Source organism: Rhipicephalus microplus, unplaced genomic scaffold (genome assembly GCF_043290135.1).
Source record: "Rhipicephalus microplus isolate Deutch F79 unplaced genomic scaffold, USDA_Rmic scaffold_12, whole genome shotgun sequence".
NCBI classification, from domain to species: Eukaryota; Metazoa; Arthropoda; class Arachnida; order Ixodida; family Ixodidae; genus Rhipicephalus; species Rhipicephalus microplus.
Genome location: NW_027464585.1, coordinates 33,341,563 through 33,358,056, shown reverse-complemented (window position 1 = coordinate 33,358,056; position 16,494 = coordinate 33,341,563). Strand labels below are relative to the sequence as shown.

Below are 16,494 nucleotides of genomic sequence, written 5' to 3'. Positions count from 1 at the left end.
TGAACAAATCTGTTGTATTTTTATATTACAAAAACAGAAAGCTTTTGTACCTGTCATGATTAACAGCTGTGTACTTAAGTCTAAGCAATTATGAAAGCAGCCTAGGTGGTCACATTTCATCCAGGTTCCCACACTATCAGTTTTGTCTTGAAAGACCTTGACTTTATAGTATTCCTTTAAATTTTCTCCCCTGTTCCCACCAGTAAAGCCACTAACGGAAATAGGGGTACTTGGGGCGTTTTTCAGCTACACAGCAATACTCAATATCTCGCTTGCTTCTGTTGCCTTTCTTAAGGACTGCACGCTTGCCATTTTTCGATCAAGGATGCTGTGCTGCACTGATAGCAGCACGATCATGAGCATGGTGTAGCGGGCATGCAGCGATAACGCGAAGTAACTGTGTGAGATAGATTATTACTGATGTGTGATAAAAAGACGCCCCAAATGTGTTTTTTTGTTAATGGAGCCACAACTCCCGACAACCAGGGCACTACTTTGCCCCCAAGAGACCCTCTTTGGTGCACTGGCTGCTGAAGGCAGTAAACTGACGGTAGCGAGCACGCACCACTGGTGTAACGGAGGATTGATTGCAGGACATGTTGCCGCGCGAGTGCAATGCACATACGATCGATTTTCGAAGGCGCTGTCGGGAATGGAGCGGAACTATGCATTAATCCAGCTGTCACCTTATGTGCCCCACTGTTACCAACAAAGAACTATCTATGATGACGCCATTGTAACATTACTGAAAGAGCATGGCCTCTTCTATGTTTGCCATTGAGCAGGAAAACACTTCAGCTCGTTTGCATGGTCATATTCGCTGTCATCAAATCATTCCAGAACTAGTATACATGCTGAAGTAGCGCACACCTGACAGAAAACTCATCAGGCTTCGACAGGTGCACGTACGTATTGCTACGGGGTGCCACAAATGAACATTATAGGAAGGAGGACGATGTTTAGGGCGAGCTCGCGCAGACTGGGCTCCATATTGTATGCCTGCCTGTTTACCTAAAGTAAAGGTATTTTTCAGGTGCCTTCTCCCTGTAACAGTATTTTCACAAAAACTTTGCCTCTTGCAAGAGCGAATCAAATTTATCGTGTTACGAACGGTCCGGTATATTCACTGATTCACGAAACATACAAAGTGGTTTGTATTCCTTTCTTGCTAACGCGTTAACACTGTGGCTAGCACGGCCGAACAAAGAATCATTCGGAGTGTCTGCCTACTGATCATCCTTGAGAAGATGCTCCTGAATTTCGCTAGATGGCGTGACAGTCTTAGAACATTGCGAATTTTGTTGAGCCGATGCGGCGGTGGCGAATTGCTTTCGTTTCTACGAGTGATACGCACTTGCAGCCCCGCTAACAAGGGCACGGCAGCAGACGGCGTGGTCAGTATGATTACACAAACCGTAATAGCGCCAAACCTCTAAGCCACACGTACTGCAGTGCATGATTTAAATTGATTGAGATGTTTACCGTTGGTAGGTTTGTCGCGATGACGTCCCGACACATCTGTTGGTAGCCGTCATCACGTTACCCGTGAATTTCCATGCAGGCATCATCGTACTCACGCCAATGTCTTAGTAATCACTGCATGAACTACTGAGGCTTTTATTACAAATGCGCAAAATCTTAAGTTGCGCGTAGTGACATATGCAAATGAATATTCGTGAACATCAAATATTTGAGTTAGTTTGAACACTTGAAATTTTTGAATATATGGTTAGCAAATCGAGTACGAATATTACAAATGCAATATTTGGCGAATATTTAAAACTTTAGAATATTTGCACACCCCTAGTGCTGACACACAGACGTATATTTTTGCCTCTTTTGCAATTTCACCGATGCAGCTTTGAGCACACTTCAGGAAACAAAAGGAAAGTGCTTAGAGTATTCCACACAGCAAGAACAGGGACAGGCACAAACTTTCATCAAACTTTTATTTTTCTTCAGCCTTTAAAACAAACATGTGCAAGCAAACGTGGTCATATAGTCACGGGTAAACATACAACAAGGCACACAAAAATTTGTGTGTACAAGTTAAAAGTCAGTGGGAGCTTTGCGCCTGCTCACACTTTCTGCGTCGTTTTTGTGTTTCCCTTTAAAGTATGAACCAATTCACCCTAGAAAGACCAGTTTTATGGAACCTCGTAAACAGCAGGGAGGGGAAAAAAGAAGCTTGCAAAGAAAAGGCACAGAGATTGTGTAGAGCCGATGTTTCAAAAAGCGGACTTGTCTTCTTCTAGGTTAGAACCGAACTGAGCACTAAAAAAATCAGTTCTGTGCTAGCCTTGAGGAAGACAAGTTTGGTTGTCGAAACATCGGCTCTACATAACCCCGTTTATGGATTTTTTTCATTTATTCATGTTTGTGGTGGCTGATCAGCCAGACTTTCAATTCCTATGGGGAAGTCATTAAATCATCACCTTGAAAGGTGTTGCGCAGCTTTTGAGCTCTTTTTCAACACATGGCATTTCTCAAAAGTGTTGAAATTTAGTCATGAGCTTCTTTGTTTGACCAACTGGTGCAATTTCCCGATTGGCAAAGGCAATTTCAGTTTCCAAAATCCAACAACCGTTCCTATTTTGTGGGGCAAGCGAAACTTGGTGTGGGCGTGCCTGACATATTGCTTTTCTTTCTTTATAGGCCGTCCTCAAAATGCAGTTTTTGACTGAGACGTTATATCCACCGCTTGTCAGCTCGTAGAATGAATGTACTGCTAATTAAAAAGCTCTCTCTTTGCACTTAGCTGCTGTATTTTCATGCAACGTGGCTGATGTAAAGCGGTGCATGAAAGGTGTTTCCTGCACACATTTTTGACAATACCTTTTTTGCGTGCTTCTCCTCTCCATACAACTTGAGCACTTGCACCAGTGAGTCATAGTCAAGAAAATTGACGACATCGGCAGCTGTCGGTTCACCTGGAAACCTGGTCACACAGGCGCTGGTTAGAAAAATGTGAATAACAACAACAACAATAATAATAACAACAACAACAACAACAACAAAAACAGGACATGACCAAAATGTGCACTTATGAATTAGCATCAATATGAAAAGTCCGTCCATCTTGATGACAATGTGCCTCAGCAAGACTTTTGCCAGATGCCACAAGACGGACAATGCAAGCCTCATCCTGCCAAGATCCTGGAATTAACATGGTGAGCAAAACAAGGCCTTCGTGCAACATTGCAACAAGTCTGCACGACTTCTTAGCCAAATGCTTCCGAGTTTGTGCTGGTATTTAAAGCCGCTGTAGCCTTCAGAAGGCCGCATGATTTAATATCAATTTCTTTGGAAGACTGCACAAGCCGTAAAGTACGCTTTGTAATTCACCTCACACTGCAAGAACTTTGCTTCCTCAAAGCACACCATTTCAAGAAGTGTCAAGGCCCGCAATGAGAATTCCACAATATGAAAACCAAGCCAGTCAACTATGAGTCGTGTTAGTCATAGAAATGACAAGGAAGGCATCAACAAGTGAGAAAATTATAAAGGTGATACTAACGAGAAAGCGAGGCAGTGAAAAATCATGTAACTCTACCTAATGCATTTTCATAATTTTTATCAACATTAAAAGTTGTTTTTGTGCTGTTTCAAATGCAAACATCTTACTCGAAGTCTACAAAGTCAACTGCAATTCACAGTTCTCAATGGGGTACATAATAGCGCAAAATTGGAAAACACAGCTCAGAGAAACGAAGAAGGAGGGAGCTGAAAGGTCGGGCGTTAAACTTAAGCTGTTCATTTGAAAGAACAGGCCACCAAATTACAACTCTCTGCACATGCATGCATCAAAATCCTAAACGTACATCACACTCCCATTTCAAGAAGCTGCCGCTCATTTAAAGTCAAACACAACCCGTGCCTCTCTCTTCTTAATATGAAACACCTCCAATAGCTCTCACACTAATGTCTCATTGCTTCTGCCCATTATTTTGATCTCACGAAGCCGCCGAGGCTCACATGTGCAGGCTATACCGTCCGTCTATTTGTCTCTAGTCGCTTACAGCTGGGTATTCTCGTGATCACCCCCCTTCTTAGCGTGGACCAAAATTAGCAAGGAAGGGTAAGATGATTTGACAAATATGGCACGTACCTGCCGGCAGGTACCTATCTGCCACTGGTATGCAAGTATGTGCAGCAGGTGATTTACACTTTGTATCTACCCAGGAGTGACGAGAACACACGTGGGTACTTTTAATGTGTGAGCCTTAAGAAAAACCTGACATCGGCAGCGTTGACCTTATGAAATAGAAGAATAAATGTCAGGGCCCCAGCAGGAAACAAACCCCACCATTCTGCGTGGCATTAAAGCATTCTGCCTTAGAGCCACACCAGGTCTCGGAACTAGTTTCTAAGTTGACCCAAATGCTCGTGAAACGTCAGTTCCGGTTGCTGTGCTGACTACCCACTTTTATAAACATTGCATGTGTACTCCTTTGGTACAGCCGTACTTCGAGTTAACGTCAATTGTAGATAGGTGCCATGTGCTGAAGCAGTGTCTAGGGCTGCCATACTCATGAGCACCAGCGCTTCACATCACCTTATCGATTCTGGTGTTGCTAATACCCATGTTCTTATTGGCATCATCGCGCAAGTGCAAATAACTGGCAATATAAACATCTGCAACTGTTCAACACATGCTTGAGCATGCAACATTTGTACATGTATTAGCGTCACTTCATAACGTGTCGCTCATTTAAAAACAACACGATCGCCTTCCCTTCGCATGCTTTGCATAACATGGATTCATTAGGCACGTGGGTTCTGCCGTATTTTTTCATACGCCACACTCATCGCTCATTTCACATAAGGTGTGGTGTGCTTCTTCTGGCATCCGGACTTTTTGTCAATGCGGCTGACCCGTGGACACAGTCTAGCCAATTTGTGGGGTTACAAAAAGACTACGTGACACCGTGCTTATTGGCAACCATTTTTAGGTTGTAGAAAAGTTGGTGGACGTACGGTACCATCTTGGGCTTGCCTCCTTTATGAACGGGGCAGGACGTTTTTTTTTTTTTTTGGTGCCCTTCAGCTTCTAAAGAAGGGTTTTTGAGATGGCCACTACGACGGAGCTCTGGAAACTGGCTGAATAGAGCTTGCCAATCGGTTATCAAAACTCTTCCGCATAGAGTGAAGACATGACTTGATGAGGGCAGGCTCAAGACAGCTGGTAGCAATTGCTTCTTTTGACTATTTTTGAGTGGGCGGAATTGTACAGGAGCATATTTTTCTGTGCATGTGGGCTGTATTGCCAACAAACATGGTTTTGGTCAGATGTTAAAGAAAAGTCTCAAAAGTGAAGAGTGCTTTGGGAAGGGGATTTATGTGTAAAAAGCATGCAGCTGAAAGGTGGCTAAAATGTTGTTAATTCACTTGTTAAATGTAAAAGCAGGGTCAGTTTTTAAAAGAATTAAAAAAGCATCAGCATATCTTTAAGAAAAAATCTATCGTCAAATAAACAGAGCAAGTGCCGATGTACAGACGCCAAGAAGATGTCACACAACAATGGGGCGACGCAAGAGCCAATACATATTCCCTGGTGCTGAACGTACAAGTCGTTGAAAAAAATGAGGGTGGACTTCAAATAAAATTCTACCAAAACCGTAAAATTCTCAACAAATATACCCACAAATTTCTGAAAATCTATTACACCGATACAGCCAATACAATCCCTAATATAGGCAAACATTTCTTGTATAGGCACAGAATAAAATAAATCAGTTACACCTGCAGAAAAGCCGTGAGCAATAGTGGCGTTTCCTTACAAGTAACTGATAATATCTTTTGGAACAGTTCGTGATCAAAGCACCATTAACATGCAAGATTTGTAGGTTTTTTAAAAGGAACCGGTGAATTACCTGCTACCAGGAGCCTCTCTTGCTTTGATAGCACACAATATAATTTCTTCGTGTGATTTAGCAGTGATAAGAACCTGTAATCAGACAGCTTTGCATTTACTTATGGCCATCAATAAACCCGAAAGGTTAAGATCTTTACGTAGCACTAAGGCTTCTTTCTTGACTCTCGTGACCTTTACTTTCATGTGTAATAAAATCTTTGCCACTACTTCTTGCGCCTTGTCGAACACACGCCCTGTGAACACCATGAAGCACCCCTCCTTATATTTGAGAATCTGGAACTGTTGCTCTGCAATCCAGGAAGGGTGCGAGGAGTAGCAGTAAACCTGCACATAATCCCACCACAGTCTGACCCACAACTCACAGTGAATAATCTTGCAAATATGCTTTGCATGTCCTGTTGAAGCCTTGAAAGAAGCAAAAAGGGCGCTGACCTCGCCTGGTACAAGACCCTTCCTTATGCAGGCTGAAAGCGATTGACCTTGACTGGCATACTGATTGCTCAATGTGACACAGGAGGTTGGTGTGGCTTGAAGTAGAGCTAAAAGGGCCAATATACTAAATATATGAAACAACTCGTTCTTTTATATTTTTCACACTCGCGCACACACACACACCCCGTCAGCAAACACGCACACATGCATGTTTGGCCTGGGTGTGTTTGTGCATAAATGTGTCGTGTGTTTGCACTGAAGTTAATTTTTTGAAAAGTACTAGAAATATGATTGAGTCAGACTTTTAACTGAGTGAGTTGATTAACTGTTTCGTTACCACGCCTATTCAAATAGATTTCCAGCGATGGTTGCTTTGGATCGTCGATATAGGCATGTGGAACTTGTTTCTCGTGCAACTACCACTTTCTAATAATTAGTCTAGCCACTCAATTTTCAGAATCAATTTGAATTTGTTTGTTTTGGCAACATGGTGACTTTTGACAGACTTTTGCATGAAACAATGTGCATGTCTTGTTTGGAAAATGCACTTGGTAGGTGAACTTTACAGAAGTACAGACTCCTTGTGGTTATGCTATAGCACCACCAAAGTTCTTTACAGAGGTAGTTGGCCATTTATTGTGCATTGTTCTAGCAACAGCAACAAATTGAAGTCACATTGGAACGGCCAGCAGCTCGAAACATGCAGTGAACACCTCAAGCAGAAAGCACGCACGAAATTAGCCAACACCGGACAAACGCAGACTAACAATTTTCACAGCTCGACACTTGAAGCGTGCTTTTAACACAGACGAAAGACCCATGAAACAAGCTCAGATGTATACACAGGACAAGCAGGAACAACTGTCACAATTCTTTCTGCGTCGTCTGTCATCAGCGCACTCTTTTTGTAAATGCGGCAGTAGAAGCCTGGGAAGTGACCTTCGTCCTCTCTGGAATTATGAGTCTGATAATCGTGCGTGCAAGAGAAACGACACTGCTTAGAGGCAGTGCTTCGTGGAGGCGACAGACTTAAGATTTCACCTAGCGCGAGCCTGTCGCGCCATCTTGCCACTGATAACGAAAGCGTGCTAATGTTTCAAAGCTCTGAGTTCTGCCAAATGGTGTACGATGTATATTGACGCATGCCACCATTGATGAACGAGCTGTTGTGGCTCATACTGGTTTTGGGCTGAGAAGAAGAAGAGAACATTGTCCTTGCTCTGGAGCAAGTCAACTCCTGGCTTTCGGTCTTAATTTGCTCGTGACATTACTGGTGGAAGTGCTGGGTACGTGTACTTCAGCTGTGTCGGCCATTTTGGAGAAAGCTAAATCTGCCAGAGCAAGAAGCAGCCGCCGCTTGTGTGGGTTACCCCCTGAGTTTGGTCCTTTGGCATTCATTCCCAGCCAGAAAGATGGCAACTCTGATGACAAGCCAGACGGTTCAAACCAGCAATGCCCATGGTTCTCTTCTCGGGCATGTTTTTCATGTGCCACAGACACCAAAGCGATTTTATGGAGAAGTCTTGGAGGATGTTGATGACTGTGACTCGATGTGATGTGATGACTCGACCACCTTGATCGAGTTACCAGCATCAAGGAATAGGTCGATGTTTGCAAGCTGCGCCGAGTTTACTTCTACTTAAAAGATTCTGCGAGGACGTGGTATGAGAACCATGAGAGCTCCTTTGCAACATGGCAAGAGTTTAGCCGACAGCTCTGTGACGCCTATCGCAACACTGTGAAGAAGGAGAGGGCTGCACAAGCCATATCCTGCAAAAACCAGAGGCCGAACGAACGAGTATCTATGTTTGTCGAGGACATGTTTTGGCTCTTCAGGCACACGGACTCTGCTATGTAGGAGGAAAGGAAGGTGCGGCATTTGATGCGCGGAGTAAAAGAACAGATTTTCGCTGGACTCGTGCGCAATCCACCGACGACAGTGGCCAAGTTCATCAATGAGGCAACCACGATGAAGCCTACTCTGCAGCAGCGGTTGTCACAATACGAACGCCAGATACCGGCCACCGCATGCTCTATCGGCTCCGACAGCGAGAGACAGGCCTTCGCAGACATCAGTCAAAGTATCGTTCGAGACAAATTGCGACAACTTCAAGTAGTGGGATCCCATCCACCTGTACCAGCCCTTGCGGATGTAATCAGACAAGAAGTCCGGCAGGCCGTCACACCCCTGGCGCCAATCGCACCACCAGTTCCCGAGGCCCCAGTCCTGACATACGCAATGGCATTGCGATCCCCTGCGCCACCGGATACAGATCCTGCTATGTGGCCAAAGTACCAGGCTATGCAACCATTCCAGGACACTGCTTCGAGTCCGCCTCTCAGCTCAAGGTTTCCGAGCACACACTCCTATCTGACGTCTGCCTCAAGACAAAATGGTAGCAAGGCAAGCACATGGAGCACCTCGGATAACCGTCCGCTCTGCTATCACTGCGGCGAAGCGGGTCACATGTACAAAAACTGTCAATACCAACTAGGTCTCCGCCGCTTCTACCCTGATGCTTGATGCCCATGCTACGGTGTGCGCCCCTGCGAAATCAAAGCCTATCTCACGGGCCAGCGAACTCCTTCGACTCTTCAGCACCACCAGTCGAAATCACCGTCGCCTTACCGGTATTTGTCACCCAGTTTGCCCTTGTCATCTTCCGTTGTTTTGAGGAGCCGGTCACCAAGTCTCCCACAGGGGAAAACTAGGAACGGCGATTTCTGTAGATGAAGTCGCAGTGCGGCGAACTGTTAAAGAACCTCTTTCGACACAACGACCCGACAAAGACTATTTCGGTTTTGCAGTGTTTTTTGACAGCAAAAAGATAGTTTCTGCCGAAATCGCTGTCTTCGTCGACAATCATGCTGTCAATGCCCTCGTCGACACCAGCGCCGACTATTCTGTAATGAGCGCCACACTAGACTCTGGACTGAGGAAGGTTACCACAACGTGGCAAGGACCCCAGTAGCGCAGGGCAGTTGGTCAGCCATCTGGTGATGCCTACTGGTATGTGCCCGGCACTCATTCGAATACATACGTCGAAATTTATGGGCTCTTTTCTCATATTGCAGATGTGCTCTTGGCCAGTCATTCTAGGAATGGACTTCCTTCATGAATACGGTGCGATCATCAACCTCCTTGAGTTACTTGTGTCGTTCAAGGATCCTTTTTGCACTGCAAGTGAGGGTATGCAATTTTTGAAAAAAGTGCTCCGTGTTACCTACAATTCTCTGACTCTCCCACCTCGAAGCAGGCTTTTTGTCGAGGTAGAATTGAGACAGGACTTGTGTGACGCAGTAATTGCAGAGGCTAATTTGTCTCTCCTTATTTCACGGCAAATATGGGTTGCCTGAGGAATCATTCAACCTAGCAACAGGCATGCTCACCTGCTGGTCACGAACTTCAGTGACGAATATCGCCACCTCACAAGACACAATGCCATTGCATATTTTGAAGAACTTGCCGATGCCGAAGGTTCATCCACATTAGCCTCACTTTCATTGAATGGCCACCGTGACGAGGCCTTTGCGAGCAATCTCGACGTAAACGAGAGTCTACCTTCGGCACAACGAGAAAGCCTTTTGAGTATACTCAGCGCATTTCAAGACTGCTTTGCCACTACATCGAAGGTTAAACAGACACATCTTGCTCAGCATTAATCACCACAGAACCTATCAAAGGGCTCATCCGACAACATGCCTACAGGGTGTCGCAAAGAAAACAAGACGCTATACGTGACCAAGTCCAGCAGATGCTTCAGGACGACGTCATCCAGCCATCGACCAAAAAAGAAAGATGGTACGTTGCACTTTTGTGTTGATTACCGTAAACTAAACAAGGTCACCAAAAAGGATGTTTATCCTCTACCCCAGATAGATGACTCGTTGAACCATATATACAACGCTGAATATTTTTACTGCATGGGTTTGTGTAGCGGCTGCTGTCAAATCGCCGCGGATGAGCGCGATTGCGAAAAGACGCCTTTTATTACTCCCGACGGCCTGTACGAGTTTAAAGTGTTGCCTTTCGGTCCTTGCTCAGCACCAGCTACTTTCTAAAGAATGATGGATACAGTTCTCCTGGGGATAAAATGGCAATCATCTCTTGTTTACCTTGATTACGTTGTGGTCTTTGCAGACACGTTCGAGCAACACATCCAACGCCTTCAGGCAGCTCTTCAGGCAATTAGAACAGCAGAGCTGGCTTTCTCTCAAGCTCGAGAAATGCCATTTTGGATACGAAGAACTGAAGTTCCTTGGTCATGTTGTGAGCCATGTCGGCATTCGCCCAGATCCGGAGAAAACCGATGCCGTTGCCGCCTTTTCCGTGCCCACAAATAAGTGCGACCTACGCCGATTTTTGGGGCTCTGTGCGTACTGCAGGCGCTTTGTCAAAAACTTTTCGAAGATCGCTGAACCCCACAACAAGCTTACAAAAGACAATGTCTCATTTGTTTGGCATCCCAATCAGTGCCATGGGTTCGACACCCTCCAAAACCTTCTCCAGGCTCCGCCTGTACTGGGTCGTTTTGATGAAAGTGCCAACAAGGAATTACACACAGACGGCAGCAACGTTGGACTAGGAGCGATATTAGTTCAGTGGCATAATGGCGTAAAGCGCGTGATCGCTTATGCAAGCAGAACGTTATCCCCAGCAGAGAAAAACTATTATGCAACCAAAAAGAAATGCCCCTCTGTTGTCTGGGCCATAACAAAGTTCCGCCTATACTTGTATGGCCGCCCATTCAGGGTAGTTAGCGACCCCTATAGAGTTTCATACAATAATACCAAGAGGGGAATCTGATGCTAGTGTCTACGCGGGCTCCTTCAGTGGCGCTTGTGCACCCATAGGAATTATGGGAAGTACAGGCTTCGAATCTGCTTCACATGGATCATGTTCTTGAGATTCGCGACGCTTGTTTGCTGGGTGTAAAACAGTGATATGAAGTTATATCTCATTGAAACTTCCTTCTTTTTTTGTTCGCAAACTTTATTGCAAAAGATTTTTGTGACTAGGCAATAAAAGTGAAACGTGGACAAATTTAACCACCAGTGTTTGCATTGCTCTGCCATTGCGTTCCAGATTTGGCATCAAGATGTAATAAATTATTCTATACAACATTTCAAAACGAACATTCTTGTTTTGCCCTCGAAAGTATGCAATATCTATTTATGAAAATACTAACAACAAATTATTAAGGGAGGAACACTTAACATTTCGTCTGCAGCGATGCCAGGTGCATCTATTCAAGTGGTCTGCCCCCAACGCACATCTCGATTTGTTGCGAGGTCGAGTGAGAAGAGCGTGGCAGTGTGTCTACTTTGTGTCACTGTCGTTTCGCAGATGATTTAAACGAGTTTTGGCAAGAGGCACTAACATCAAACGTGAACTCGATGTAATATATTCTGCACTGGCATGAGACGCTACACCTATGCGCAGCCGTGAGTGGACGACGCTTCGCTTAAACTGTCAAACACGACTTATACAGCTCCAGCGTTGAAGTAAATTGAGAGGCCTAGCAGTTTTCAGCTTCTTTGAGCAACAAAGGCACAGCTTCTGTCCTTTACACCCGCCCCACTACCCACTCTACACGAAGAACGAAACTGAAACTGCAGAAAAAAGATTCGTAGACAGTTCACTGGCTAAGGCGATCCAATCCGAAGCCTGTACTTCCATATCAGCCACGTTCAAGAACTCTGAATCCGGGAGAGTTCCACAACAGGAGAGGGGCATTAAAGAAATTAAGAAAAACAAACAAAAAAAATCACGAGAAACAAATGAGGGTAAGAGGGGGATCTCAATCGCAAGCGCCAACATCAGGGTTGCGGTCTTAGAGTGGCTAAGAGTGGTCGAACAAACGAGGGTAGAGTTTTCCGCTAAGGTGAGAGTCTCAAAGGATCAAAGGATCAACACAACTAGCAGAATCTATTTCAGCTAAACAACTCGCGTGTGTTTTCCTGGGACACACGTGAACGGACGGGATGGTGCAGCTGGCTGCCACACAAGCGCGGGTCAAAGCTTTGCTCACTGCTAGATTTTTCTCACAGGAACGTCACAACGTGCCTGGCCCCTTTTTATTGCGATAGCAATTATATCGACAGTCCAAACTGTTTTTTTTTTTTGCCATCGCCACCGCCGCCGACCTTCACCGTATATGTATACGTATCTATATATATGAACACTCAAAGAAAAAAAGCCGCCCGTGCTCTTCGCCGAGCTCGTCGCGATGCGCCGACACGTGCTTATCTCTCACGTGTACTTTGCCCTATGAATGGATGCCTGTGCGCATGCGCTTATCCTTTGGTGGGAGAATCGTGTGCCTTCGGCTTTCACTGAAACAAAAGCGTTAGTTGCCGGTCCCACAAAGATTGCTTCGGTCTCTGCACAGGCCCCTTTTGCAAAAACAGTGTGCTTTTCATATACAGCGATGTATAACAACTCGTACACTTGTTAGTTTGTACTCATCGGTACCTGTGATTACGTATCGTGCATCCTTTTTGTTTAAACAGCGCATTACATGCCGAGCAATAAATGCTGTTAGTTTGCTCTCATCCTGCGAGTATCGTTCTCGTGCGTCATTTGTGTGTAAGCTGCGCGCTGAATGTTTCGGTCTGCTTGCCGTTCTCAGCGTTACATTCGAAGTTCTTGCTGTCGCATTTGTTGCTTCGCCCTTGTGACCAAACTGTAACTTTTAAAAAAACTTGTTTACGTACTTACTGCTTTTAACCTACTGCTGCGTGCCCTCGGAGCTTGTAGATCGCTATCACGTCACCGCGACCACGGTTTTGTGCGCGGTGGTTGCGACAAACAGTAGTTAATTTTACAATCCCAATGCGCTTGGCTGCGCACGCGCCTTGAAAACTAAGTCACTTTATGGCATCTACGATAGCATCTGTCGCAGGTTTGTCCGCAGAGTTTGCAGAAAACAGCATTGCCTTGACTTGTTGAGGGCACACTTTCGAGGTTATCTGAGTTACGTCGTCGCCACACATGATCATGTCAAGAGCGACCGCGGTTTCCTCCTCAGCGGTTGTGGCAATGACAGTCACACGCACTGTAGTGCGCCAGTCGCACGCGTACTTCCGAAGCTTCGAGTACGCTGCTCTCGGCCTTCGTTCGACGGTTTTCGTAATAAGGTTCGCATCACCCGCCACGAATAGGAAATGTGTTTGGAACATTCAAATTGAGGCCCAATGAACATAGTAAAATTTGGCTGGGGAATTTAAGAATTCGTATCTGCTGCAGTTTCACATCACTAAGATTATACTGTACATTTCCATGAACGCCTCTTGAACTCATTTATAATAAAATGGGGTACGTCCGAAAAGCCTGGAGCAGATTTAGCTCCTTTTTTGTCAGTGCGGCCAGATCAGGCACAGAAATTTCAATTCCCGGGAGATTTTCATGACAACCGTACAACCGGAAAAAACGATGAAAATACGGGAGTCTCCCGGCTAATTTGGGAGACGTGGCAGGTATGTACTTCCCATAATTCCCACGGAGATACACGTTCACAGCGCCAGATCCCTCTTTAGGTATTATTGTACGAAACTCTATGGCGACCACGATTCCTTTTGGTGGCTCGTGAATCTCAAAGATCCCTGAGGACGTCTAGCACAATGGAGCCTTCGGCTACAAGAATTCAATGTCACCATCGTCCACAAATCTGGGCGGAAACACACTGACGCCGATTGTCTTTCACGTCCACCGGTCGAAAATGCTAACACCGACCTTGAAGACGACAATTTTCTTTCTGCCATATCAGCAACCAGCTTGGCTGAGCAACAGCGTCTCAACTCGTAGCTCATTTCGCTCATTGACTACCTGGAAAGGTGCAATTCCCACCCTCCTCGAAGCTTTGCATGCTCGCTATCCTCCTTTTGTTTCCGCGATAGTGTGCCTTATAAAAAGAAATTTCATCTTACACAAGCCATGTATCTGCTTCTTGCACCAACCACACTTCGTGGTGACATTTTACGCGCGCGTTATGATGAACCATCGTCCGGACTACCATCGTCCGGATACGCGCACGAACTACCATCATCCGTATACGCGAACCATCGTCCGGATACACGCACGCTGCAACGGATTCGATGCTCCTACTACTGACCACGTGTCGCCAAGACAGTGAAGCACTATGTTTGCACATGTCGCGACTGTCAGCAACGTAAGATTCTACCTTTGCGACCAGCGGGACTATTACAACCAATAGGCCCACAGAAGGCGCCTTTTCATCGGATTGGCATCCACTTACTGGGGTTATTCCCCACTTCTTCGTTTAGAAATCGTTGAATTGTGGTCGCTTCTGACTACTTAACATGCTACTGTAAAAAAAAGGCACTTTTAAAAGCCACTGCAGCAGACGTCGCCAATTTGCACGTTAACAGCATCGTCTTACGTCAAGTGCGCCAGCTGTCGTCATAACTGATCAGCTTTCACCGCAGAGATTCTTCAAGAAGTCTTGCGATTAAGTGGCACGGAACATCATAAAACAACGAATTACCACTTGCAAACAAACGGGCTAACTGAACGACTTAATAAGACAATGCTGGGACACCATCTTCTCTTGCATAATTTTTGTGTATAGCACTGCTTTTCAAAAAAGTACCGGTTTCACAACTTACACTTAGTCCACGGTTGCGAGGTCGCGACGATGCTCGATGCCATGCTCCTGCCCGACAACATAGGAATATACCACACGGATGCTGCCAAGTTCACGCAGTGCGCAGATGTCACAAAACGAGCGCTCAAAAAGGGCGCGCTGCCAAATTCTCGCGACGAAGCGCCGTAGAGATGCCTCGAGGTCAACCAAAAAAAAGAAGAAAACAAGCATCCAAAAACTCCCCGGGCGCGCGTCCCTCTCCCCTCGGAAGCGTAGGTTCGCCGACGAACCTCCTCGCATCGGCAGCCGAGCAAGCCCTAGAAAGTTCTCGATGGAAAGGGGCGTGGTGATGCAGAGATGCGTCATCTTTCGTGGACAGCCCTCCTACCGTCTCACCCTTTCCCGCAGCCTTCGCTGCGCATCGCGCCTACGAAATGATGAGAATTTTCTGGAATCTCGTGCAGAAGGTATTTAACCGAGCAGCAGAGATGGGAGATCAGGAGAATAAGTAAGTTAGCGCCAGTGTGCGTGGGGTTATTCCGCCGCGTCTGTCGGTGAAGGTTTTGCCCTTAGTGACAAAGCAGGAGAAGAAGAAAGTATGCGCCAGAGTGCGTAGGGTGTTTCGCCTTGTCGGCGAAGCCTTTTGTCCTCAGCGACAAAGGAGGAGAAGTAGTGGATTTCCCCCTAAGGGGTGAAGACTCGAGCTACAGGCAAGAGTGTGTGTCTACCGCTATCGAGCGAAGACGCGTGGCAACAGCTGCGTGAGTGAAGCCGACGTGTTTCCGGCAAATAAGTTTGGAGCCTGGAGAGCGGCCAATTGAAGACGCGAGGCTTCCTGGAAGAGAAACTTCGGGGGCAGCGGAACGACAACAACGCCGAACTTTGAGTGAGTGATTCTCGGAAGAGTATCATCCAGACTTTTGTTCCAAGAACTTTGGACAGAATAAGTTTTCTAACTCTTTAGCATTTAAGTGTCTTGGTTGTTCGATGCATGCGACTGCATTGTAGTGCGTATTGTTGTCTGTGTCCGTTGTTTCGAGTGTGGCTGATTGTACTGTGTAGTACATTGTTTGATTGGTGACATATTGTATTCAACTATTGTCGAGTGTGCATACTTGTGTATCGTTTTGATCTGCCATAATTGAGAATATTATTTTGTTTTGTTTATCAGCTCTCGGCTCTGACTTGTTCTTTGGGCCACAGCCGGCGTCCGCTGGCGCGCCAAATAGGACCACTTCTAAATTGTCCACGCTTTCGTGGTGCGGTTCGGGGGGCCGATACTTCGGCCCTTGGAATTAGCCCGGCAATCGCCTCCCTAATTAACGGGACCTGTGACACCAGAGGAGGCCTGTCAACTCGCTCATCGCCGTATTCAATATCACCAAACCACAGACGCATGCCGCTACAATTTTCCGTCACCACGAAGTTATTTTCAAGCCTGGTGATGAAGTCTGGGTGTGGACTCTTATTCAACAGTGTGGCCATTCATAAAAGCTGCTTTGCCACTACTCTGGCCCATACAAAGTCGTATGACACCTCAGCGACGTTACTTACGAGGTTCTCCCAGAAGGCACTTCGAGA

The 16,494-nt window shown here is 45.9% G+C and overlaps 1 protein-coding gene across 8 annotated transcripts in view; it reads right to left on the bottom strand.

The window, feature by feature from the left end:
• The window catches only part of LOC119166758 (12S rRNA N(4)-cytidine methyltransferase METTL15), a 173,027-nt gene that overhangs the window by 53,717 nt on the left and 102,816 nt on the right, over positions 1-16,494 (bottom strand). For all 8 annotated transcript variants that reach the window (XM_075882462.1, XM_075882465.1, XM_075882458.1 and 5 more), the window contains exon 5: positions 2,836-2,938. In XM_075882462.1, coding sequence (XP_075738577.1) covers positions 2,836-2,938 — 103 coding nt within the window. The remainder of the gene's footprint in view (positions 1-2,835; positions 2,939-16,494) is intronic.